The 23,058-nt window shown below is 51.4% G+C and overlaps 2 protein-coding genes across 2 annotated transcripts; both read right to left on the reverse strand.

The window, feature by feature from the left end:
* Nucleotides 1-10,093: 10,093 nt before the first annotated feature.
* Nucleotides 10,094-14,489, reverse strand: LOC103627656 (uncharacterized). Its single transcript, XM_008647948.4, has 4 exons — nucleotides 13,668-14,489; nucleotides 11,205-11,488; nucleotides 10,879-11,106; nucleotides 10,094-10,785 (listed from the first exon to the last, which is right to left on the reverse strand). The coding sequence occupies exons 1-4, from the start codon at nucleotides 14,152-14,154 to the stop codon at nucleotides 10,294-10,296; spliced, it is 1,491 nt and encodes a 496-aa protein (XP_008646170.1). The 5' UTR covers nucleotides 14,155-14,489; the 3' UTR covers nucleotides 10,094-10,293.
* A 5,069-nt stretch (nucleotides 14,490-19,558) lies between these two features.
* On the reverse strand, nucleotides 19,559-21,581 carry LOC100286120 (60S ribosomal protein L31). The gene is made up of 2 exons (NM_001159008.2): nucleotides 21,435-21,581; nucleotides 19,559-19,992 (listed from the first exon to the last, which is right to left on the reverse strand). Exons 1-2 carry the CDS (start codon nucleotides 21,524-21,526, stop codon nucleotides 19,713-19,715), a joined length of 372 nt encoding a protein of 123 aa, NP_001152480.2. The 5' UTR covers nucleotides 21,527-21,581; the 3' UTR covers nucleotides 19,559-19,712.
* Nucleotides 21,582-23,058: the final 1,477 nt, after the last annotated feature.

Genomic DNA, 23,058 nt, shown 5'->3' on the forward strand with positions numbered 1-23,058 from the left:
GTTACCCCTCAAGGTGTTTTTAGGAGTAGGACGGTGTCAACGACTGTAGCAAAATGGTTCGTGCCGATTGCACGAGGGACAGTGAACAAGATTTGCAGGTTCGGGCCGCTTAGAGATGCGTAACACCCTACGTCCTGATGAGTATTCGAGTGTGGTTACAAGAGGGCTCTCTGGATTGAAGGCACAGAGAGTTTATGTGGGTGGCTAAGTAAAGTAGGGTCGATCGTTCTGAAGGGGTGCCCCCTAGGCCTTATATACTCGACCGTGGGGCAGTACACGTGGATATGATAACAACAAGTAGCTGAAAGATAGTAAACCTCTTGAGTTTATCCCTACGTAACCCTTGCCGACTTATCCTCGCATGGCTCTGTTGCATGGGGGCTTCAGCGCGGGAAAGTCGGGTCTCTGTTGCGATTTACTCGTTCGACGTTGTGGGTCGTCCGGGTTTGCTCCAATCCAGTCTTACGTCTTCTCTGCTTCGTTGATTGTCTTTCCCCAGGCCCACGAAAGAACGAACTTACGATTTATTGGGCCCTTGGGCCTTTCGTGAGGTCTTTTATCTCTTTAGTGGACCCAGGGGATATCTATCCCCCACATACCTCTTTGATGAACCCTGCCGCCATTAGCTTGTGGATCTCCTCGCCTATGGCTCTGTGCTTTTCTTCGTCGAATCGGCGCAGAGGCTGCTTGACGGGTCGGGCTCCAGCTCGGATATCCAGCGAGTGCTCGGCGACATCCCTCGGTATGCCGGGCATGTCCGAGGGACTCCACGCGAAGACGTCGGCGTTCACGCGGAGAAAGTCGACGAGCACCGCTTCCTATTTGGGATCGAGCTCGGAGCCGATCCGGACTTGCTTGGAGGCGTCGCCGCTGGGGTCGAGGGGGACGGACTTAACCGTCTCCGCTGGCTCGAAGTTGCCGGCATGACGCTTCACGTCTGGCACCTCCTTAGAGAGGCTCTCCAGGTCGGCGATGAGGGTCTCGGATTCGGCGAGGGCCTCGGCGTACTCCACGCACTCGACGTCGCATTCGAACGCGTGTCGGTACGTGGGGCCGACGGTGATGACCCCGTTGGGGCCCGACATCTTGAGCTTGAGGTAGGTGTAGTTGGGGACGGCCATGAACTTCGCGTAGCATGGCCTCCCCAGTACCGCGTGGTAGGTTCCTCGGAACCCGACCACCTCGAACGTGAGGGTCTCCCTTCGGAAGTTGGAGGGTGCTCCGAAGCAGACGGGAAGGTCGAGTTGTCCGAGGGGCTGGACGCGCTTCCCGGGAATGATCCCGTGGAAAGGCGCAGCGCCTGCCCGGACCGAGGACAGATCAACACGCAGAAGCCCGAGGGTCTCGGCGTAGATGATGTTGAGGCTGCTGCCTCCGTCCATGAGGACCTTGGTAAGGCTGACGTTGCCGATGATGGGGTCGACAACGAGCGGGTATTTCCCCGGGCTCGGCACGTGGTCGGGGTGGTCGGCTTGGTCGAAAGTGATGGGCTTGTCGGACCAGTCTAGGTAGACTGGCGCTGCCACCTTCACCGAACAGACCTCCCAACGCTCTTGCTTGGTGATCTTCCTTCTTGCCATCGTCGCAGACCCTGCCACCCTTCGCGGGTGGCCCGGCCCTGTGGAAGTGGCGTCGAAGCATGACGCACTCCTCAAGGGTGTGCTTGACGGGCCCCTGGTGATAGGGGCACGGCTCCTTGAGCATCTTGTCGAAGAGGTTGGCACCTCCGGGGGGTTTCCGAGGGTTCTTGTACTCGACGGCGGCGACAAGGTCCGCGTCGGCGGCGTCGTGTTTCGCTTGCGTCTTCTTCTTGCCCTTTTTCTTGGCGCCGCGCTGAGTTGACGCCTCGGGGGCATCTTCCGGTGGGCGGCCCTGGGGCTGCTTGTCCTTCCGGAAGATAGCCTCAACCGCCTCCTGGCCAGAGGCGAACTTGGTGGCGATGTCCATCATCTCGCTCGCCCTGGTGGGGGTCTTGCGACCCAGCTTGCTCACCAGGTCGCGGCAGGTGGTGCCGGCGAGGAACGCGTCGATGACATCCGAATCGGTGATGTTGGGCAGCTCGGTGCGCTGCTTCGAGAATCGTCGGATGTAGTCCCGGAGAGACTCTCCCGGCTGCTGCCGGCAGCTTCGGAGGTCCCAGGAGTTTCCAGGGCGCACGTACGTGCCCTGGAAATTGCCGGCGAAGGCCTGGACCAGGTCGTCCCAGTTGGAGATCTGCCCTGGAGGCAGGTGCTCCAACCAGGCGCGAGCGGTGTCGGAGAGGAACAGGGGGAGGTTGCGGATGATGAGGTTGTCATCGTTCGTTCCACCCAGTTGGCAGGCCAGCCGGTAGTCCGCGAGCCACAGTTCTGGTCTCGTCTCCCCCGAGTACTTTGTGATAGTAGTCGGGGGTCGGAACCGGGTCGGGAACGACACCCGGCGTATGGCGCGGCTGAAAGCCTGCGGACCGGGTGGTTCGGGCGAGGGACTCCGATCCTCCCCGCTGTCGTAGCGCCCCCCACGCCTGGGGTGGTAGCCTCGGCGCACCCTCTCGTCGAGGTGGGCCCGATGGTCGCGGTGATGGTGCTCGTTGCCGAGGCGTCCCGGGGCCGCAGGCGCTGTGTTGCGCGTGCGCCCGGTGTGAACCGAGGCTTCCCGCATGAATCGGGAAGTCGCGGCGCGATGTTTCGAGGGGTACCCCTGCCTTCGGGAGGCGGAGCTTTCGTCCCGTCGGACCGCGGCGTCCTCCAGGAGATTCTTGAGCTCTCCCTGGATTCGCCGTCCCTCGGTGGTTGATGGCTCCGGCATCGCGCAGAGGAGCATTGCCGCTGCAGCCAGGTTCTGGCCGACTCCACTGGAAGCGGGCGACGGCCTCATCCTGGCATCGTCGGCGATGTGGTGCTGGAAGCCCTGGGGTAGATGACGCATTTCCCCGGCCGGAGGTTGGCCCGCCCATTCCTGCCCGACGTCCCGACGGATCGGCTCAAGTGCTCCTGCTCCCTCGTCGAGCCTGCCCGGCACCCCGCGGATTTGCTCGAGCTGTGGGTCATGACCCCCCGCCTGAACGGAGACCACTGCTAGCTCCCGTAGGATGTCAACGCGAGGCACAGGCCTAGGGGGATCACCGTTCTACGGCAGACCAAGATGGTTGCCTTCGGAGGGACCCCCTAGATCGACGTGGAAACATTCGTGACTCGGGCCGCAGTCCTCGTCGCCGAGGCTGCGGCTACCGTCGGAACAGTCGGAAAGGCAGTAGTCGCATGCGGTCATGAAGTCCCGCATGGCACTGGGGTTGCCAAGTCCGGAGAAATCCCAACAATAGTCAGGCACGTCGTCTTCCTCGCCCGTAGGTCGAGACGTCCGTCAGCCGGACCCAGGGTGACCGCATACGAAACCCCAGAGGGTTTGGACTCGCCTCTACGAGAGCGCCCACCAAAGCGAAGTCGCGTCAGGGACTGACTGCATCGTCGTCTCTGGTACGAGGGTGACGCCCAGTAAGCCTTTCGCGAGCGTGCTGGCGTTGTCCGTTTGCTTGGAATCGGCGCGTTGCGGGGAGACGGCGCTCGTCTTCGTCTCAAACGCGAGGTCGATGCCCGACGCACCCCCCGTTGAGGTGTCGACGTTGTCGACTCGCTCGACAGCCGACGAGGCGCTGCCTCCTGCTTGGCCTTGGTTGCCCCACCGACGGAGCGCGAGGTCGATGCCCGGCGCACCCCCCGTTGAGGTGTCGGCGCTGTCGACTCGCTCGACAGCCGACGAGGCGCTGCCTCCTGCTTGGCCTTGGTTGCCCCGCCTCCTCCTCCGTCGGCGGGGGAGAGGACGGGGTGAGCTTTAATGTTGTTCTTCCACCACGCGGGGAAGACGTCGTCGATTCCGCCGCCGGCGGGCGGGCTGTCGGCCGCCATTGCTGCTGTCGCACGGCGGGGAAGGAGTATCATGTCGTGGCTGCCGTCGAGGGACATGAACTCAAGACTCCCGAAACGGAGCACCGTCCCGGGCTGGAGAGGTTGCTGGAGACTGCCCATCTGGGGCTTGACGGGAAGCTGTTCGTCAACACGCAGCAGGCCCCTACCTGGCGTGCCAACTGTCGGCGTTTCGAGACCGGGGGGTCCCTGGGTCGACGAGTGAAATGTCGCCACGTGCCCCAGCCTAGATGGGTCGGCGCGAGGCCGAGCGCGAAGGGGGGGGGGAGAAAGGTGGCCGGAGACGGGCGTGAGAGAGGTGGAAATCCCGCGGCCTTCGTGTTCGTCCCGCGCCCAGGTCGGGTGCGCTTGCAGTAGGGGGTTACAAGCGTCCACACGGGTGAGGGAGCGAGCGGCCTTACGCGAGCGCCTGTCTCGTCCTCGTTCCCGCGCGACCCACCCTCTCTAAGAGGGCCCTGGTCCTTCCTTTTATAGGCGCAAGGAGAGGATCTAGGTGTACAATGGGGGTTGTAGCAGAGTGCTACGTGTCTAGCGGAGGAGAGCTAGCGCCCTAAGTACACGCCATCGTGGCGGCCGGAGAGGTTTTGGCGCCCGGTTCGTGTGGTGTCGTGGCCGTCGGGGGAGCGCTGGAGCCTGGGGGAAGGACAGTTGTCGGAGCTGTCGAGTCCTTGCTGACGTCCTCCTGCTTCCGTAAGGGGGCTGAGAGCCGCCATCGTCACAGAGTGTGCGGGGCGCCATCATTGCCTATCTGGCGGAGCGAGCCAGATGAGACACCGGTCTTGTTCCCCGTGGCCTGAGTCAGCTTGGGGTAGGGTGATGATGGCGCCTCCTGTTGACGTGGCTGATCTGCGCCCTAGGTTGGGCGATGTGGAGGCTCCTCCGAGGTCGAGGTCGAGTCTGTCTTCCGTGGCCGAGGTCGAATCCGAGCCCCTGGATCGGGCGAGGCGGAGGCCGTCAGCTGAGGCCAGGGCTGAGTCCGAGCCTTGGGGTCGGGCGGAGCGGTGTTCGTCGTCTTCCGGGGCTGAGCCCAAGTCCGAGCCCTGGGTCGGGCGGAGCGGAGTTCGCCGTCTTCCGGGGCTGAGCCCAAGTCCGAGCCCTGGTCGGGCGGAGCGGTGTTCGTCGTCTTCCGGGGCTGAGCCCAAGTCCGAGCCCTGGGTCGGGCGGAGCGGAGTTCGCCGTCTTCCGGGGCTGAGCCCAAGTCCGAGCCCTGGGTCGGGCGGAGCGGAGTTCGCCGTCTTCCGGGGCTTAGCCCGAGTCCGAGCCCTAGGTCGGGCGGAGCGGAGTTCGCCGTCTTTAGGGGCTGAGCCCGAGTCCGAGCCCTGGGTCGGGCGAAGTGGAGCTTCCTATGGTGCATGAGGCCGGGCCTGACTGCCTGTCAGCCTCACTCTGTCAAGTGGCACTGCAGTCGGTACGGCGCAGGCGGCGCTGTCCTTCTGTCAGGCCGGTCAGTGGAGCGGCGAAGTGACTGTGGTCACTTCGGCTCTGTCGACTGAAGGGCGCGCGTCAGGATAAAGGTATCAGGCCACCTTTACATTAAATGCTCCTGCGATTTGGTCGGTTGGCGTGGCGATTTGGTCAGGGTTGCTTCTTGGCGAAGACAGGGCCTCGGGCGAGCCGGAAGTATGTTCATCGCTGGAGGGGGACCTCGGGCGAGGCGGAGATCCTCCGGGGTCGGCTGCCCTTGCCCGAGGCTAGGCTCGGGCGAGGCGTGATCGAGTCCTTCGAACGGACCGATCCCTGACTTAATCGCACCCATCAGGCCTTTGCAGCTTTGTGCTGATGGGGGTTACCAGCTGAGAATTAGGAGTCTTGAGGGTACCCCTAATTATGGTCCCCGACAATAATGTATATGGAAAATTGTATAGAGACGAGCTCTTCGGAAAGGATGTGTCTCTTGTATTTTTTTTAATAAACCCTATATAGACTCCTCAAGAGACCACATGTTAAATGGGTTATACACGCCTAAGACTCTGGCAGCGCTAACTAAGATTTTTCTTAACTATTTTAAGCTATAAGTTTTTAGGAGCCCACGCGACTCTCAAAATGCAAAAATATATATAGCATTTCTTTTTAATATAACAGAAAAAATGCACTTCAACGACGAGCCCGTGGAACTGTTTGGATTCAATTACAGAGAGAAGCGGGAGCCGGTTTTATTGTTGTTGTAGTAGTTTGGACTAGGGATGGTAGTTGGACCCATGGGTATGGATACCCGCGGATTTCGTACCAGGTGGATATGGATTCGGCTAGAAAAACTCACCCGTGGGTACGATCAGGTCGGGTACAAATAAAATATTTTACTAGTGGATATCCAGTGGATAACCGAGATATCAATTTACCTCTTTAAATAGACCACATTCACTATAAATTAAGGCCCGTGAAAGACATGAAGGCTGAAGCCAAAAAAACTTAACACTGGCATCCCCACCCAACCACCCTATGCCCATCGCCCACCGCTTAGCTCTCTACCGCCGCCCAGCAGTCCTACAACATCACAGGCGCTCGACGCTACATTCTCTACACTAGGGAACCTTGCTCTGCCCTACCCAGTCTCGGTGTCCGAGCTTCAGTGACACTGTCTAGCCCAGCCTTGGCTTGATCTCCGGTGGCGCCGCCCCACCCAAACTTCGTGCTCGAGCTCCAATAGGACTCCGACGACCTTGCCCAGGCTCCACGCTTGATCTCCACACCCAAGCTCTGATGACACGTGACCCCTAGGGGCGAAGCCAGGATCCGAAGACAGAGGGGGCAGACTTAGCCTCCAAGCGACCAAACCAGCAAGGACACAATATAAAAATTGCAACGGAACCAACCACAATGTATATATTTGTCGACGTTTCGACCCCGGGGGGTCCCTGGACCGACGAGTAAATTGTCGTTGCGTGTCCCAGCCCAGATGGGTCGGCGCGAGATGGAACACAAGGGGGAAAAAGGGAACCGCGGCTCGTGTTATCCTGCGCCCAGGGCGGATGCGCTTGCAGTAGGGGGTTACAAGCGTTCGCGAGAGAGGGAGAGAGCCTGTTCGTCAGCCCGTCCTCTCGCGCGCCCACCTTCTCGTACGAGGGCCCTGGACCTTCCTTTTATATATGTAAGGAGATGGTCCAGGTGTACAATGGGGGGTGTAGCAATGTGCTAACGTGTCCGGCGGAGAGGAGCCAGGGCCCTATGTACATGCCGACGTGGATGTCGAAGAGGTGTTAGTGCCCTGTGCATGTGATGTCGTGGTCGTCGGAGGAGCGCTTGAGCCCTGTAGAAGCACAGCTGTCGGGGCTGTCGGGTCCTTGCTGACGTCTCCTTGCTTCCGTAGGGGGATGAGAACCGCCGTCGTCATGGGAGCACGCGGGGTGCCATCATTACTTGTTTACCGGGGCGAGCCAGATGGGTCGTCGGTCTTGTCCCCCGTAGCCTGAGCTAGCTAGGGGTAGGGTAATGATGTACCCCCTGTGGCGTGGTCGGTCCGAGCCCAAGGTCGGGCGAGGCGGTGACTCCTCCGAGGTCGAGGCTGAGTCCGAGCCCTGGGGTCGAGCGAGGCGGAGACCGTCTTCCGAGGTCGAGGTTGAGTCCGAGCCCTGGGGTCAGACGAGGCGGAGACTGTCGTCCGAGGTTGAGGTTGAGTCCGAGCCCTGGGGTCGGGCGAGGCGGAGACCGTCTTCCGAGGTCGAGGTGGGGGGCGAGCCCCGGGGTCGGGCGAGGCGGAGCTTCCTATTGCGCCTGAGGCTGGATTCGACTGCTGTCAGCCTCACCCTGGCGGGTGGCACAACAGTCGGAGCAGGGCAGGCGGCGCTGTTTTCCTGTCAGGTCAGTCAGTGGAGGGACGAAGTGACTGCGGTCACTTCGGTCCTGCCGACTGAGGAACGCGCGTCAGGATAAGGTGTCAGGCGATACTTGCATTGAATGCTCCTGCGATACGGTCGGTTGGCGAGGCGATCTGGCCAAGGTTGCTTCACTGCGAAGCCTGCCCGAGCTAGGCCTCGGGCGAGTCGAAGGTGTGCCCGTTGCTTGAGGAGGCCCTCGGGCGAGGCGTGAATCCACCTGGGTCTACTGTTCCTGCCCGAGGCTGGGCTCGGGCGAGGCGAGATCGTGTCCCTTGAGTGGACGGAGCTTTGACCTGTATTGCGCCCATCAGTCCTTTACAGCTTGTGCTGATGGTGGTTACCAGCCGAGTTTAGGAGTCTTGGAGTACCCCTAATTATGGTCCCCGACAATATTGATATATAATTTTTATTAAAATACAATATAATAAAACAACATCTATTTTGTCAAACAAAATAAAATTACATCTCAGTTATTTTGAATTTAGCTCTACGTGTATTAGCTAGATCATAGGCCTTGATAATGTCATCAGAACAAATCATTGCCGCTAATTCCCTTTCAATATAAACGACCAGATAATCCTGTAAATAGGCATCTCCCATTTTGCTTCAAAGACATGTCTTCACAAATTTCATAGCTGAAAAGGCTCTCTCTGTGGTCGCAGTTGACATAGAGAGAGTTAAGAGTAATCTCAATAATTTATCTACCATCGGATAAGAAGAATCTTTACCCAGCTTAACTAATCCACTTGTTAAATCAGCCAAAGATGATAAACCCTTTAGTTTTGGTGCTCGCTGCTAGGTGCGACAGCCAGGTGCCTAGGTGCTCGCTGCCAGAGAAGTGAAAGACGATGCAGCGTCCGGTCGTCGTGTGTTGATGGAAAAATTAAGGATTTCAGACTACCAAATAATAAACTGACAACAAGATAATAAGCTATAAGATACATTATTAATCTGACTTGGTTGAGCCGTTGGGGGGTGCCAGGCCCACTCCGGCCCCCATGGTGGCTTCGCCACTGGTGACCCCGATCGCGCCCTCGAGGCTCTAGCGACCCCGTCGAGCCTCGTCCGACACCCCTTCTTCCTTGGGGTCACTTTCATCCACCGGGTACCCGATACCCGACGGGTATCCGGTGGGCACGGGTACAGATACAAATTCCCACCCGATTGACTTGGTGGGATGGATATTTATAGAAGGTTTGAGTACAATATCGGGTCAGGTATTATTATATCCGAACATAACCTGATCCGCTGTCATCCCTAGTTTGGACAAGGATTTTAAAGTTAGCAGGTTTAGGGAGTAATCACGCTTTTATTAATTCTCTGCCTTGCTCAATATGTTGAGCTCGGTTTTGTACGCGCACCTTGCGAGTGTAATTGCTACTCTTATTAATATACAACTATACAAGCCGGCAACCAATCCGGATCTTTCGATTTAAAAAGCGTTGGCAGAGTTTAATAAGGTGTTTGGTTTGAAGAATGAGCTAGTCCATCATCTTCTCACTTCTCACTGTTTTTGTTTGGTTTATGGAATTAAATGAGTTGATCTATCACCACCTCATTCTTTATAATTAGTTAGTTAGTACTAATATGAGGAATGTGGTCATTTCACCAAATTTAAGGAATGAATCCATAATGCACCACCTCAATTTGAATGTAGTAATTCCTTAAACCAAACACCCCTACATTCTCTAGTCTGACGTTTTACTTACTAACTAATTTTTCTCCTTCTCCAAACAGTTGTTCGCGCACATTGCTTCGGATGCATTTCTTAAGCCGCTCGGCCACTTTGCCGAAACACCTTTTGGATGTCAATATTAAAGATGATGAATTGAATTGGGTTAAATACTAAATCAGACATATATTGAAATGAGATATAATTTCAATTCTATTGTTTGGATATCACTGAATTGAAGTTTGAAATTGTGCGGTCTAATTTCATACAATACCGAGAGATGATGTTTTATATTGGAAAATGGAGTTTCTAGTTATAGTCCAATTCTAGTGAATTGAGCCTCTATTTTTAAATTTTAATTCTACGTGTAACCAAACAACAGAATTTAGGAAAGCTGATTCTAATTTCCAATTATGTGATTCAATATCTACATCCAAATGGAGTATTATGCTCATTCCTATCCACCTATATGTGCCTGGGATTATGTCGAACAGGAGCTTTCAATATAGACTATGCAGCAGATGGATCTGGATATCTTATGAATTGACGTTTCCAAATGTTGTTGTACTGAAGGTTGTTAAGTTGTTCTGAAGACATGTTTGTTCGTTGCTCTTGTTAGGATAGTGGATCCGCTTCTATCATGTATACCATATATTACTTGTGAAAATAAAATGTATAGATTGCACATAAAACTGTTATTCTCCTAGTGCAATACTGAAACTGTTATTCGCCTACTTCAGTCATCTGTATTGTCTACATTAGTTTCGAAACGGAGAACATTTTGATCGGCCAAAATTATACTTCTCACGAAATAAGTTACAGTGCACAGCTGCCCTTTCTCAGCACAAGGCAACTCACTTAAAATCTACATATGTACAGCATCTAAGCAGGCTAGTAGCATTTATCAGACCCAGTTGCTGGGCAGCGAGAAATTATGGAACCTGAAGGATGCATCCCCAGCGGTATCCCTCTCGTGCATAACCCCGGGGTCCCCTTCAGTCTGCACCCGCTGTTCGACGCACGCATACGAGTTCTGCCGCGGCAACTCCGCGAATTCCGGGGACGGCAGCGGCAGCGGTAGCGGGCAGGGCTCGCGGCCTGGCTGAGTCGGCGCGCCGTCGGACATGCCGTCCCACATGAGCACGTGAAGGAGGATCGGCCGCAGAGCGTGGCGGTGCAGGGACAGTTTCTGGCTGAGGGACACGGTGTCGAAGCACCGAACGGCGCCGGAAGTCGACACCATCCACGGCAGCACCTTTTGGCCTGACACCCTCGAGATGACCAGCAGCTTGGACGCGCGCTTCGCCTCCCGATAGAGGTCGCGGAGCCCCGAACGCGTCGACGGTGCCTGGCGCTCGACGTCGTTCTCCACTACGGACGAGACGTAGATGAAACCCTGCTCACAGCCACAAGCGAAGTGACTTGAGTCCTGCTGGCTCACCAGTCGTCACATGCACTACAGCGCGAGAATGCGACCAGCGGGACGTACCTCTTGAGTGCGGCTAATGGCAAAGCCGAGCCTGGCGTCGCCCTCCTCGAGGATGATCTCCACAGGCATTTCTCCAGCAGCGGCCGTGTACCAAACGCGCACCGCCTTCACCACGCCGATGTCGACGCCGTGATAGTCCTCGAAGCCATAGAGGCTGGCGTTGGCGAGGTTCGGGAGGTCGGCCAGTGAGCCCGAGTTGACTGTCGAAGATGCCGTCTCGCCGGAGATCTGCACCAAGCAAGTGATCAGATCATCGGAGAGGCGTGCACACACAGACGGTCAAAGAACCAACATCATCGATGCAGTCTTGAATTGATCATTACTACCTTGGTGAGAAGGGCCTCGGTCTGCACGTTCAAGAACGCAATGGGCACGCCGGACTCCTGAGACGAGAGGATCCAGGCGTTGGCGCGGGCCAGGGTGTCCTCGACGCAGTTGTAGCGGGAGCCGGCACGGTCGAGCGCCATGGGCAGAATGAGCAAGGAGAGGAAGCTGCTGGAGTTGGGGATCGGTAGCACCTCCCGCATCTTCTTCTCCCACGGGTAGGACACGTAGCCGTCCTGCAGCTGCGCCTTGCTCAGCGCGCACACCACCCTCGAACTCCTCGAGCCTGAAGAAAAAGCACCGTAGTAGGTGCCATTGCCAACGACCATAGCATCACGAATGTAGAACAGTTAGCAAACTCGGATCAATATTTTGTTGACGATGGAATGCAGAACAGTTAGCAAACTCGGATCAGTATTTTGTTGACGATCTTGTGTAAGTCCTAGTACTTCTTTGGTCCAAGAGAGAAGGGAAGTCAACCGAGGAATCTCCTAGTCCTAGTCGCGTTAAGAATCTGAGGCAGGATTTTTATAATCAGATGAATACTATTCAACGATCCGCAAGTGGTTTGCGAAGCATAATAACAAATCTAGATGAACACTAGTTCGATTCAACGTGCATCGCCGTGTCTGTTGCCTGGAAGTATGCATCTTGAACTAGGTTTTTTTTTACGAACCCATCTTATATAGGAGTACTTTTTTTGACTGACAGGAGCAACACACTGCATACAGGCTTCCAGGTTTACCCAGTTACTGCAAGATTTACAGTAACAACATAATAATTGTCCGGTTCCCATCTCACCACAAGATGGGCATCTTATTTGCTACAAAAGCTTGCGAACGCAAGACGGTACCAAGAAAAATACAGGATGCAAAAGAGTTAGGAATCAGGTCAATATTTTCCCATGTTATGTAATCATGCATCATTATTACCTTTTTCCCAGTTGAGAAGGGAAGTGAACGATCAAACCGATAAAAAGTCAACAGAGGAATCTCCTAGATTCATTTAGAATTCGAGACAGGATTTTTTATAATCAGGTGAATACTGATCGCTCCTTTGTAGAGCTTCTGTCAGGTCCAACTTCTCTAACGCAGTTTTCTTTTTCTTCCAAGTGCGATAGCATATAGGAGCGCTACCGCGAAGCATAATGATGAACCAAGTTAAATGCTGATTCGATTCAATGTATATCGCTGTCTGTTTGCCTTGAAGTATGCATCTAGCTTGAGATTAAGCAATTATACACTATCTCCGTGACTCCGTTCTTAAATATTTGTCGTTTATTTTTAAACGAAAATACGACAAATAAAAAAACAGAGGAAATACTTTTTTAGATTCTTAAAAAAGGTATTCCGTAATATACCTTTTTTACTGACAGGAGAACAAAACTGGATGCGGACTTCCTAGGTATATCATGTTACCGCATGATTTACAGATATAACTGCAGGGTTACTGTTTCATAACAGGATCTGATTCTTATTGTCAATAAAGGCTTGCAAGACGTAACGACAATACAAGATCTAATGCTGGGTCATCGTTCTCTTGTTTGAAGGGTCCCTTTGGTAGGGAGGTAGGGATCTATCGTCTAGATGCTCCGGCTCCTACAATATACTCGAAGCAGGGGAGCCAAAAAAATTTTGGCTTCATCGGCTCTATGATAGAAGATAGGACAGAGAGAAACCCCTATGAGCAGTACGTGAACAACACGTGAATAATAGAGAAGCTAGAGCCGGTGGAAGCTTCGTAATGTTCATAGGAATATGCTTGACTACAGAGTATTGCTAGCATACATCAAACCCTATTATAGTTTGGTCGGCCAAGCTACCGTAGAAACTTTCCCAACGGTACGGCCATCGGTCCTCAACACAACAAGACCAACAAAGCTGTAAGCACTTTCTACAATCTTCCTCGGATCCTATATATCCCAACCCGGCATATCCTGACACATATTGACAGATACGGGCGATGCGATCATCATGTATTTAATAACTACTCCTAAAAGTGGCCATTTCTGACTGTCTTAATCTGCGCTGAGAACAAAACAAGGATCTCTATCGTGAACACGCCAAAATTTCAAGAAACGATAAAGCGCAGGTTAACTTTTTGCGCACTAAAGTCCGCATGCATGCGCCTACCCTTTTTCTCAAGTCCAATCCGGCATGTAACGAAAACTCAGTGGCGGACTTTTCTTCCGAGGGCTAGCGCGGCGAACCGAATCAAGTTGATCGCACGGGCTAAAAGCGGATCAAAAAGAGAGATCCTGATATTTGCCATCAGCAAGAAATATGTTTGTAAAATTGTCATCAAGCTCATATTTCATAGACTCAACTGACCTACAATTTATAGACATAGTGGTAATTATAACAAGAAGATAATATTGTGAGTGACAAAAATCCAATTAAAATCTGCAACGAAGAAGTAGAAGAAGAGGATGAGCATGTTGTGCTATCGGGGTGGTAGTACGGTACCTCTGATGGCGATGCACTCGCTCTCCATGCGGTCGACGAGGCCGACGGCGTAGTTGGGGTCGCGGATGGAGCGGAGCACGTAGTGGCGGGTCCGGCCGATCCCGCCGACGGACTCCTGCGGCACGATGCAGGCCTGCATGCTGGCCGCGTCGTCCGCCACCTGCAGCTCCCCGCTGTCGCCGGCGACGAGCTGGCGCTGCAGCTGCGCGGAGGCGGAGGAGCGGCGCACGCGGACCTCGACGGAGGTCTCCCCGCGCTTGTAGGCCGCGTGCAGGAGCTTCTGCAGCGCGGCGCGGCCGCCCTTGAAGGGCGCGGCGGCGTGCGCGGCGGGCTCGCCCCGGCGGCCCACCCCGATGAGGAGCTCCTCCACGACGTCCCCCGTCTGCACCGTCTCGCTGCTCCCGGGCCCCCACTCCTCGGCCCGCGACCCGCCCGCGACGCACTCGATCGCGACCACGCCTTGCCTCCTCCCGCTCTCCATGGGCATGCCCCCAGGCTCCTCTACGCCTCTTCGGCTCTCCCTCCCTCCTCACGAGTCGCGCTGCGTGGCTGTGAATCAAGCAAGTATCTGGGCAGCTCGCGCTGTTGACTTGTACAGGGCGCTGTCCTGTCACGCCGCCCTAACACCAACGCAAGGCAACACAGCACCGTAGCCTAGAAGAGCAGCTCAGCTCACGCAGATTCCTCGGCCCTTTTAGAGACGGCGGCCAGTCGAGAGAGAAGCCGCTTTCCAGGATGGTGCAAATGGAAGCGCCGCTCGAACGCGATGGACCGATCGGGATGGCCACGCGTCGACCGGCTCGGTCGCTGAATCCGCGCCCTCCGTTCGTTTACCACGGACCACTGGCCACACGGGTCGTTAAAATCTGGCTGACGTTATCGGCGTGGAATCTGGGCCTAAAATTCGTCGACCGTGACGCCACGACCGCCGCGCCTTCTGATCGGCAGATCCCAGGCGTGGGATTCCGGCGGCCTCGCCGGACCAGAGTTCAGATCAGCAGCTTACGCTGCAGCTGTCGTGTGACAACGTAGTACCGCCAGTTAGGCTGTAGTCTAATCTCCTAAAGAAAAAAAACTGAATCGACATGCTCCAGGACCTCTGAACACCATTTGTCCCTCTCGCGAAGACTCGCGGTGTCCTTAGCTGGAGTGGGGGATCCGTTTTTCTCGTTCAAATTCAACGGTGTGCCCATTGGTCAAGGCTAGCTTCTACGTCACGTTTCACTGGACGATTGGAGGAGGCCCAGAGTATCATAGAGTGACTGCTGCTTAACTGAATCCAGTTTCCTGAATATAGCGCTGATGACGAATCCCAATATTCGTTTTCTGGGCCAACGGCCTCGTGGCATCACTGGCGAAGAAGATTTCAAAACGGATGCGCATCATCTCTTGCCCATCAAAAAAACAAGTATTGGAACTCGCTTGCGCTGCCACTCAATGGCGTATGCCGTATAGGGCTTGTTCGATAGATGAAATCCCAACATTAATTTAATCCGGGTCTATATTGGATGAATTCATACCTCACTCTCAATTATATGGTAGGATTAAATCCATCATTTAATTCATACATCTTTCAAAACTAGTTATTTTTTGATTTATAAATTCTAATATAAACTTGTGCAATATCTTCGTGGATTTGTTCTATACCTAATAGCTATGGATATAATCCATGTCTTCCATAGTTTACAAAATTATGAAATCCTTAGGATGAGTTTAACCAAATAAAAATTTTGAGTAGGCTTGAAATATTTTGGACATAGATTGTGACATGGATTTAATTACAATCTATACTAGTCTAGAGCTGGATTGGTGTAAACGAAAAGGTCTAAGTAGGTAGATTCACGGGTCATAGCCTCTCTAATTGACAGCCCAAGTGTATGGATTCTTTACGAGTGTTGTGTCATGACAGAGAAATAAATGGTCAGCTACTCTCGGCGACCACTTCATATACAAGTAACAACCACGAAACACACTCCTACTTCCCTGTTCCCACAAGTAATTCTCTGGTCAAGTTTCCATCCATGTGCCAGTGGCCAATAATGGCGCTGTACTAGAAAACACGGCATATCCATTTTTGTGGAAATAGAGGTTGGGAACCAAGTAATGATATAAATTACTGAGGAACAGATAAATTAGCCATCATCGTTGACCTCAGTATTGGCCACAGGCACATGTTGCGAGTTGCGACAGTGACATGGACACATGGTCATACGGTATAGTAGTTCGAGAGTAGACCCGAGTATGGGCCAGGCGCGGCCCAGGCCTAGGCTGGTTCAAGAAAAAAAAACACCGTTCATTTTAGGCCTACAAACACCATGAAATCCGTCCAAACGCCGAGCCTGTAGCCACATCCCACGTCACACATTTTTCTTCATTCTCCACTCGCCCCGTTTATCTCACTGCTACAGGATGCATTTCTGCAGTCGGTCAAAATGCACCTTTGCAGTTGGCCATTCAGTCCGTCTGGGACTATTTGGCTGTGTTAATCCGTAACTTCGTAGATAGGCCCATAAATATGGGTTTTCGATCTTTCTGTCAGATTTAAGATAACTCAATTTGATAGAACGCGATGAACTGATTCAATTTCATATTAAAAAAAAACCTAAATCCTGTAAACTTATTAGCACCCTGACTCGTGTCACTAACTCGGTTGATCTCACCTAGAAAGCTAATTCCTACATGAGAAACAAAAAAATACAAGCAACAATTATAAAGTCCACAATTTAAGCAAAGTGATAACTGCAGACATATGATTAAGATAACCAATGTGGGGCTCCACAGACCACAATCGAAAAAATGATTGTTTGATAACAAATTAATCTAAAACGAAACACAAGCGCTAATGTCGGAGACGGCTACTGATTATCTCTACTAACTATTAAGTTAGCAGTGTAGACCGCCCCCGCCTCTGCCCGCACGTCCTCCCGCAAACCCCGCCGCGCTTCCAACCACCTCCGCATCCGACATCACTCGCTTCGGCTGCTGGCGCTCGTCGCTGGGGAGCACCCGCGGGATGCCGTCGCGCCGCTCGTGACCAGGCTCCTAGCCGCCGCGCTGCGCTGCGTCCCTCCTCCGTGCGCGCACCGCCCGCGGCGCTGGCCCCGCTCACCGACGTCGTGCTCCACGAGCAGGACAAGTGCGCGCAGCTGGCCGCCGCGCTCGCTGCCGCCGCCGCCGTCGAGGCCTCGGAGCCCACCGACGACCTCGCCGTGTACCTCCGGGGGCTCCTCCCGTGCCTCTACAAGCTCCTCCGCGTCGCGGCGTTCAAGGCCAAGCCCGCGCTCATCTCCCTCATTGACGCTGCCTCGGCAGCCTCCGGCGGACTTCTCCGTGCGCGCACCGCCCGCGGCGCTGGCCCCGCTCACCGATGCCGTGCTCCACGAGCAGGACCAGTGCGAGCAGAATACAGCAGCACGGGCGTCACCGCCACATTCGGGGCTAGGGCTCCGGCGACGGCCGCGCGGCGGGCGGCGGGATTAGGGTTTGGCGAGATCGCATCGGGGGAGAAGAGAAGGGAGATAGCGAGATCAGGATGGCGCTGGCGCCCGTGCTGCTGTATTCTGCTCGCGGCTCGCGTGCGTTTCTTCTCTCTTGCCTGGCAGGGGGGAAGAGAGGGGAGGGGGGAGGAGCGTGAGGCGCCTGTCGCTATGTCCCACCGTGCCACGAGGGTCGTGGGAGGCTTCAGCACGGGTCCCGCGGGTCAGAGCGACAATCACAGTACACACGGTAAAGTTATCGGATGGGACGAGCGAACGGCGGAACAGGGCTTGCTTCCTTCTCACGGACTCACGCTCACCTGCCCACCCAGTCACAGGACCACTGACGCGTGGGCCATGGAGGTGCGGTGAATGGGGTAGGCAGACGGCGGGGTAGCTGGGGACAAGGCGTCACGGCAGGGTGAACGTTGATTCCACCTTGTGGGCCCCGGATACGCTTCTCGAGAGTGGCTGGCTGCCTGCGTTGGCAGCTTGATTTGATGGGCACTTAATTAAGAAGCCTAGCCGTAATTAAGAAGCTTCCGCTGGTTGCTTTGGCCGCTATCCACTTTGGGGCTTGTTGCTTCTGCTGCACCGCCCTCTGGTTCCTTTTTCGAGATTATCTCTACTAACTATTAAGTTAGCAGTGTAAACCGCCCCCGCCTCTGCCCGCACGCCCTCCCGTAAACCCCGCCGCGCTTCCAACCACCTCCGCAACCGACAGGACGCCGCTGCGGCGGCACTCGCTCCGGCTGCTGGCGCTCGTAATGGTTGCAATGTAATGGTGAAATAGCTATATTTAAATAACAAAATTTATATATAGGTAGGATCACAATGAATTCTGAAATATTTTCTCATAACAATATAACACACAATTGTACATAAGTTATCGTATTATTATACATTTCCGTTGCAACGCACGGGCACTCATCTAGTATAGTCTAAGAGTCATCACAACCCCTTAACGTGCCCACTAACAAGCTCTAAGATGATACACGACCAAAAAAAACCAAAAGACATGACGCAACGTCCTAATAGATTCTAGACGCTTACTTGTTTCGATTGTATCATGATTTCTATTAACTCTTATATAATTTAGACCCTAAACCAAGGTGTTGGTTATCTTATAAAATTAGCTTTCTATATATATATATGGATCACCGAAAACGGAGCATGTATGTGTCGTGAGCGTCTATTTTATTGCAGACTCGTCCAAAAGGCCAATACAGACTACTATTGGACGTCATGCTGTGCTTTCCAATTTCCAACCTTTCTCGAGGTACTTCATAACCCTCTTAAATATTTCAAAGCAAGATAATATCTTTAGATAACAATCTATTACCATAACTATAGAAAAGGGTCGCTTAAGAACGAGCTTACTTCTAAATTTAATTGTCATGTTCGAGCTTGAACTATTAGACCTTACATGACGATTGGAGGACTGGCAGGTACACGCAAAGTAGTAATGTATTCATCGTGATCTCTCCGCCGACATCCAAAAACATCAACTATAGAGAGTACCTACCTCTAGTAATTGATAAAAAAAATATATATGAGCACTTTGGCGAGTGCCAACTCATATCAATGTATCTCGAAACAATATATATATTATTCATCACTATACGTGATGATCACTCACCTTAAAATGACTTAACAAAAATTATGAATGGCTTAACAATTAATAAAGATTTTTAAGCCATTTCTGGATGGATTGTCATTATTTAGGGTGAGGAATGGTGCCTACGGTACATAATGTGGACTTGGTTGGTATGAAATTTCTATATCATTCATGGTCATAAGACCACAAATTCATGCACATCAACACCTTTAGATACATCAATTTTTTCACATGCTCGAGGATGTGTTGTCTTCAATCACGAAAGTGGATATTGAAAGCATCTATACCTCTAGTTGGGTTTTAGAGATAAATGACAACAAGATTGTTACTAATGTGTTGTTTATAGAGACAAATTGAGTTAGGTTTCTATAAAATTTCTTGAGAAAAATAAACTCTAATTATAAGCCCAACTTTACAGAATTGTCTTTCTTGATTTTTTTAAGAAAAGGGCATTGTTTAGTTTAATTTTTAAGAAAATATTTTAAGAAAAGGGTATTGTTTTTATGGATAGGTAACGCTTCAGGCCTTTTTCTGCAACCACTAAACTCAAGCTTAGAGCAACCACCGATTTCTCCGCTTTTCTCTTCTTCGCGTCACTGACAATCGGGTGGTCGGGCCTGCCGAGGCATTTGTCACCAAAAGTTAGGGCTTAATCGGTAACGTTTAGTGCCGTTTCGACATAGACGGCCAAAACATCAACACATAGGTTGCTAAAATACTCAGACAACACTATCGGACACATCATATTTACTAAGATACAAGCACAGATGTACGATTGGCACGACATAATAACAACGTTGTCAGAAAATGCGTAGGACCATGAAATACCATGTGGATATTTGGATTACTAGAAAGGAGACAAGTCTCGAAGCTTCTATTACATGAGTCATTGGCAGTAGATAACAATAAGCTCAAGCAACATTCTCAAATTTATCTCATGGTATACAGGGCTTAATCCTCATCCTCAACAACCTTAGTTCCCAAACCTTTGAGACCCTCCGGTGGGATCTCAGCAACTGTGACCAGAGAGTAGAGTTCCTCCTTGGCGTCTTCCTCATCGTTCCGGTTGCGGGCAATTCTGACACGGACACGCCTCGGCACACTGCGGATACCACTGCTCCAGATGTGCTTGTTGAGCTTCACGTCAATCCGGACATCAGTAGTACCCATGGCCTTCTGAGCGAACTTCCTGATCTCCTTGATGGCATTTGGTGCCTTCTTCTTAAAGGTGCTGTGTACAGTTACAGATTGATTAGTGATCACTAAATGGCAGCTCAACTACAGCCTGATTTGGAATACAGCAACAGAATAAAATTGTGTTCAAAAGAAATCCAACAAACGTCAAATGGAACATCAAGATGTTGTAGCACCCAAATGGAACACATGACAGCATGTTAAGGCAACATGTGTAACGATGAATGACATCTTTCTACCGGACATGTAACTGTATCGACCACAGCATTGCATTCGGCAGATACCTGACTATGTCCGGACAATACATCATAACCATATTATTGGGTCACATGGAACTTGTAACCTATTGTGGTTTGTGAACAACTTTATACAAGAGCAATACAGGCCACTGATAAATGGCCACAGCAGTGAAATGGAACAAATGACAAAGTGAAGGCAACATGAGTGACATCTGTGTACCAGTCATGTAACTGTATCAACCACAAGATTGTGTAAGACAGGTACCTACTAATGACCGGACAATACAAAACATACTACTGTATTATAGATACAACTTCAACTGAATACTACAACCCAGTCAAACGGCAAAAGGAATACAATACTTATCACTGGAGAACAATATACTGCCCAAATGGAACACATAGTAGCATTACGAGAAGCAATACGTGTAACGATGAGCAGATTACATATCCCGGGCATGTAACTGTGTTAAGCTAATTAAATAAGGCAGACACCTGACTATACCCGAGTAGCACCTAATCGAACAGCGCCCACAAAAGCAAAATGTCACATGCCAATACTCACAAAGCCAAACAAGAAGACAAACGCGTGCAAGGTTATTAAAACGATAAAACGTTGGAACGCTCATGGGTGAAATTGACTTCTAAACGTTTAAACTTTGTTTAAACGTAGTTTTAAACAACATAGGAAAAATACCAATATATCATAAAATCAGACAATAATATGAAGTTAAATACCAAAACCGAGAGGTTAGTGGCTTACCAAAACTTCACCCATGAGCTGGATTGAACCCCAAAAGTAACTAATAGACTGTGCCCAAAAATAGCTAATGGTCTAAAATACATAAAACATTGTGTTTTACAGTTTAGAACGCCAAAACGCTAAAACGTGATTTCAACCTCTAATTAGAGTTTTGACGTTTAAACGTAGTTTTAATAACACTGAACGCGTGATAAATGTTGGATCAGATACAAGAGCAAGATCAACTAGAAGCTATTCCCGCTCGGTCAGGTGATCCCCGACTGTAATCTAGCTGGTAAAGAATACTGGATCCAATCAGGTATATCAACCAATCGCAAGCCCACAGAGTGCTCACAGGCCGCAACCCTCCGCACCAGCATCGCACATGCAAGCCCAACGCAGATATAGAACAACGATATGCTCTCCAACAAGCGGATCTACTCTGCTGCCACGCGAAGCTTGGGAATGGAAGGAGGTTGGGGCGGTTTGGGGCAATACCATCCGTGGAGGCGTTTGTGGAGGTTGATAGTGTACTCGCGTGTCACCACCTCATCCTTGCGAGTGCCGGCGCCTCGCTTCTTCTCCGCCATCTCCGCTCCGCCGCCGGCTCCGCGTCCGCCCTTGTTTGCTCGGGCTCGAGGGAGGCCGCCAGAATCTCCCTTTTATAGCGGCGCGAGCTAGGGCTACCTAATGTTTCGGGCCTCCCTGTGCACATACATGCCCAACCCATCTATGCTTAATTAGGCCCATCTTGGTAGACCCTCGACTTTTATTTTTGTTTATTTTTTAATCAATGTGTTCGAGTAATTTGGTGTTGATTTAAAACTAAATTTCCACAAGAAATCACTGTAAACCATACGTACTGAACTTAAATTTTTGCATCCAAACAAATGTTTATATATTGTTTGATTGACAATATATCCACATCCAAACAAGCTACAAGAGTTTGGTGGGTTAAGCCTCCTTTGGTATACAGGAATTTCAGGTGCATCGTACAAAAACTTCACTGCAATTAGTTTATTTTCACGGGGAAAACACAGGGAATGGGAAACATTCCCACATTTCAAAGGAAAACATAGGGAATGGGAAACATTCCCACTTGGTTCTATGAGTATATAAAGTGGTCTAGTGTGGAACGCTACCACCTGCTCGTGTGCCACCATCGGCATCGATCACATTGGTCCCGTAATTTTTGGTACAACCCCATGACTAGATCACCTATCGGTAGCGACCCTAATTAGTCGGTACATACTGTCTAGTGACAAGTGACACTTTCTGATTGGTTCATATCATTTTGGGTTTAAAAATTTAAAACAAAAAAAACCTAGAACTCTGTCTATAAATAGAGGACAAGTGTTTGAACTCATTCACATAACTCAACTCGAATTTCTCTAGCACCTCCTCTTACTTATCCCACCCTCATTTCATTCGAACAAGAGCGTTTTTAGATGTGCGGTTTTTAGATGTCTTCGTCAAGTTTAGATACCGACATGACAAAAGACAAGGCGATTGAGTTGTTGCAGGAAACTATAATGCAACAAACATCGAAGATTGCTGCTGAGTTTTCCACAACGAGTAGACAGAGGAGGCAACGTCAGAGCTACATCGACCATGATCGTGTGTCCACATACGACTTGTCGATGCAAAAATTGCTTTAATGACCAATGTGTCAATTCCTCGAAGGTACCACATGCGAAGGAGCCTCTTCCTTCAGATTTTAGAGGGGTTGGGTGAGCACTCCCCATACTTCACTCTTTGAACTGGTGCACTCAACCACAATGGTTTCTCCCTACCAAAAGTGCACAATTGTCTTATACACGCTTGCATGTGGTAACATTGCTGACCCTGTTCATGTGTTCATCAAAATGGAGAAAAGGTTTTCCTTACGATACCTCTAAATGTTCTGTAGAAGTGTTATTTCATGTCTTGATGAGGCATATTGTTGTCGTCCCACTATTGACGATCTCATGTGACTATCAGCTAAGGGAGAGGAAATGTGATTTCCTAGTATGATATATAATATAGATTACATACATTAGAAGTGGGAGAACCATCCCATTAGATGGAGAGGACAGTTCATACAAGGGGACATTGGATCTTCTATCATAATCCTAGAGGTAGA

The sequence above is a fragment of the Zea mays genome, chromosome 5 (assembly GCF_902167145.1).
Source record: "Zea mays cultivar B73 chromosome 5, Zm-B73-REFERENCE-NAM-5.0, whole genome shotgun sequence".
In the NCBI taxonomy this organism is placed as follows: Eukaryota; Viridiplantae; Streptophyta; class Magnoliopsida; order Poales; family Poaceae; genus Zea; species Zea mays.

What these genes read in the sequence shown, in the direction of transcription:
- LOC103627656 (XM_008647948.4), bottom strand. Translation starts at nt 14,154, where the DNA reads ATGCCCATGGAGAGCGGGAGGAGGCAAGGCGTGGTCGCGATCGAGTGC. An exon ending in CGAGTGCATCGCCATCAGAG is followed by an intron (nt 11,489 to 13,667) that starts GTACCGTACTAC and finishes CTTTTTCTTCAG; the next exon opens with GCTCGAGGAGTTCGAGGGTG. An exon ending in CCATTAGCCGCACTCAAGAG is followed by an intron (nt 10,786 to 10,878) that starts GTACGTCCCGCT and finishes GGCTGTGAGCAG; the next exon opens with GGTTTCATCTACGTCTCGTC.
- LOC100286120 (NM_001159008.2), bottom strand. Translation starts at nt 21,526, where the DNA reads ATGGCGGAGAAGAAGCGAGGCGCCGGCACTCGCAAGGATGAGGTGGTG. An exon ending in CACAAACGCCTCCACGGATG is followed by an intron (nt 19,993 to 21,434) that starts GTATTGCCCCAA and finishes AACTGTACACAG; the next exon opens with CACCTTTAAGAAGAAGGCAC.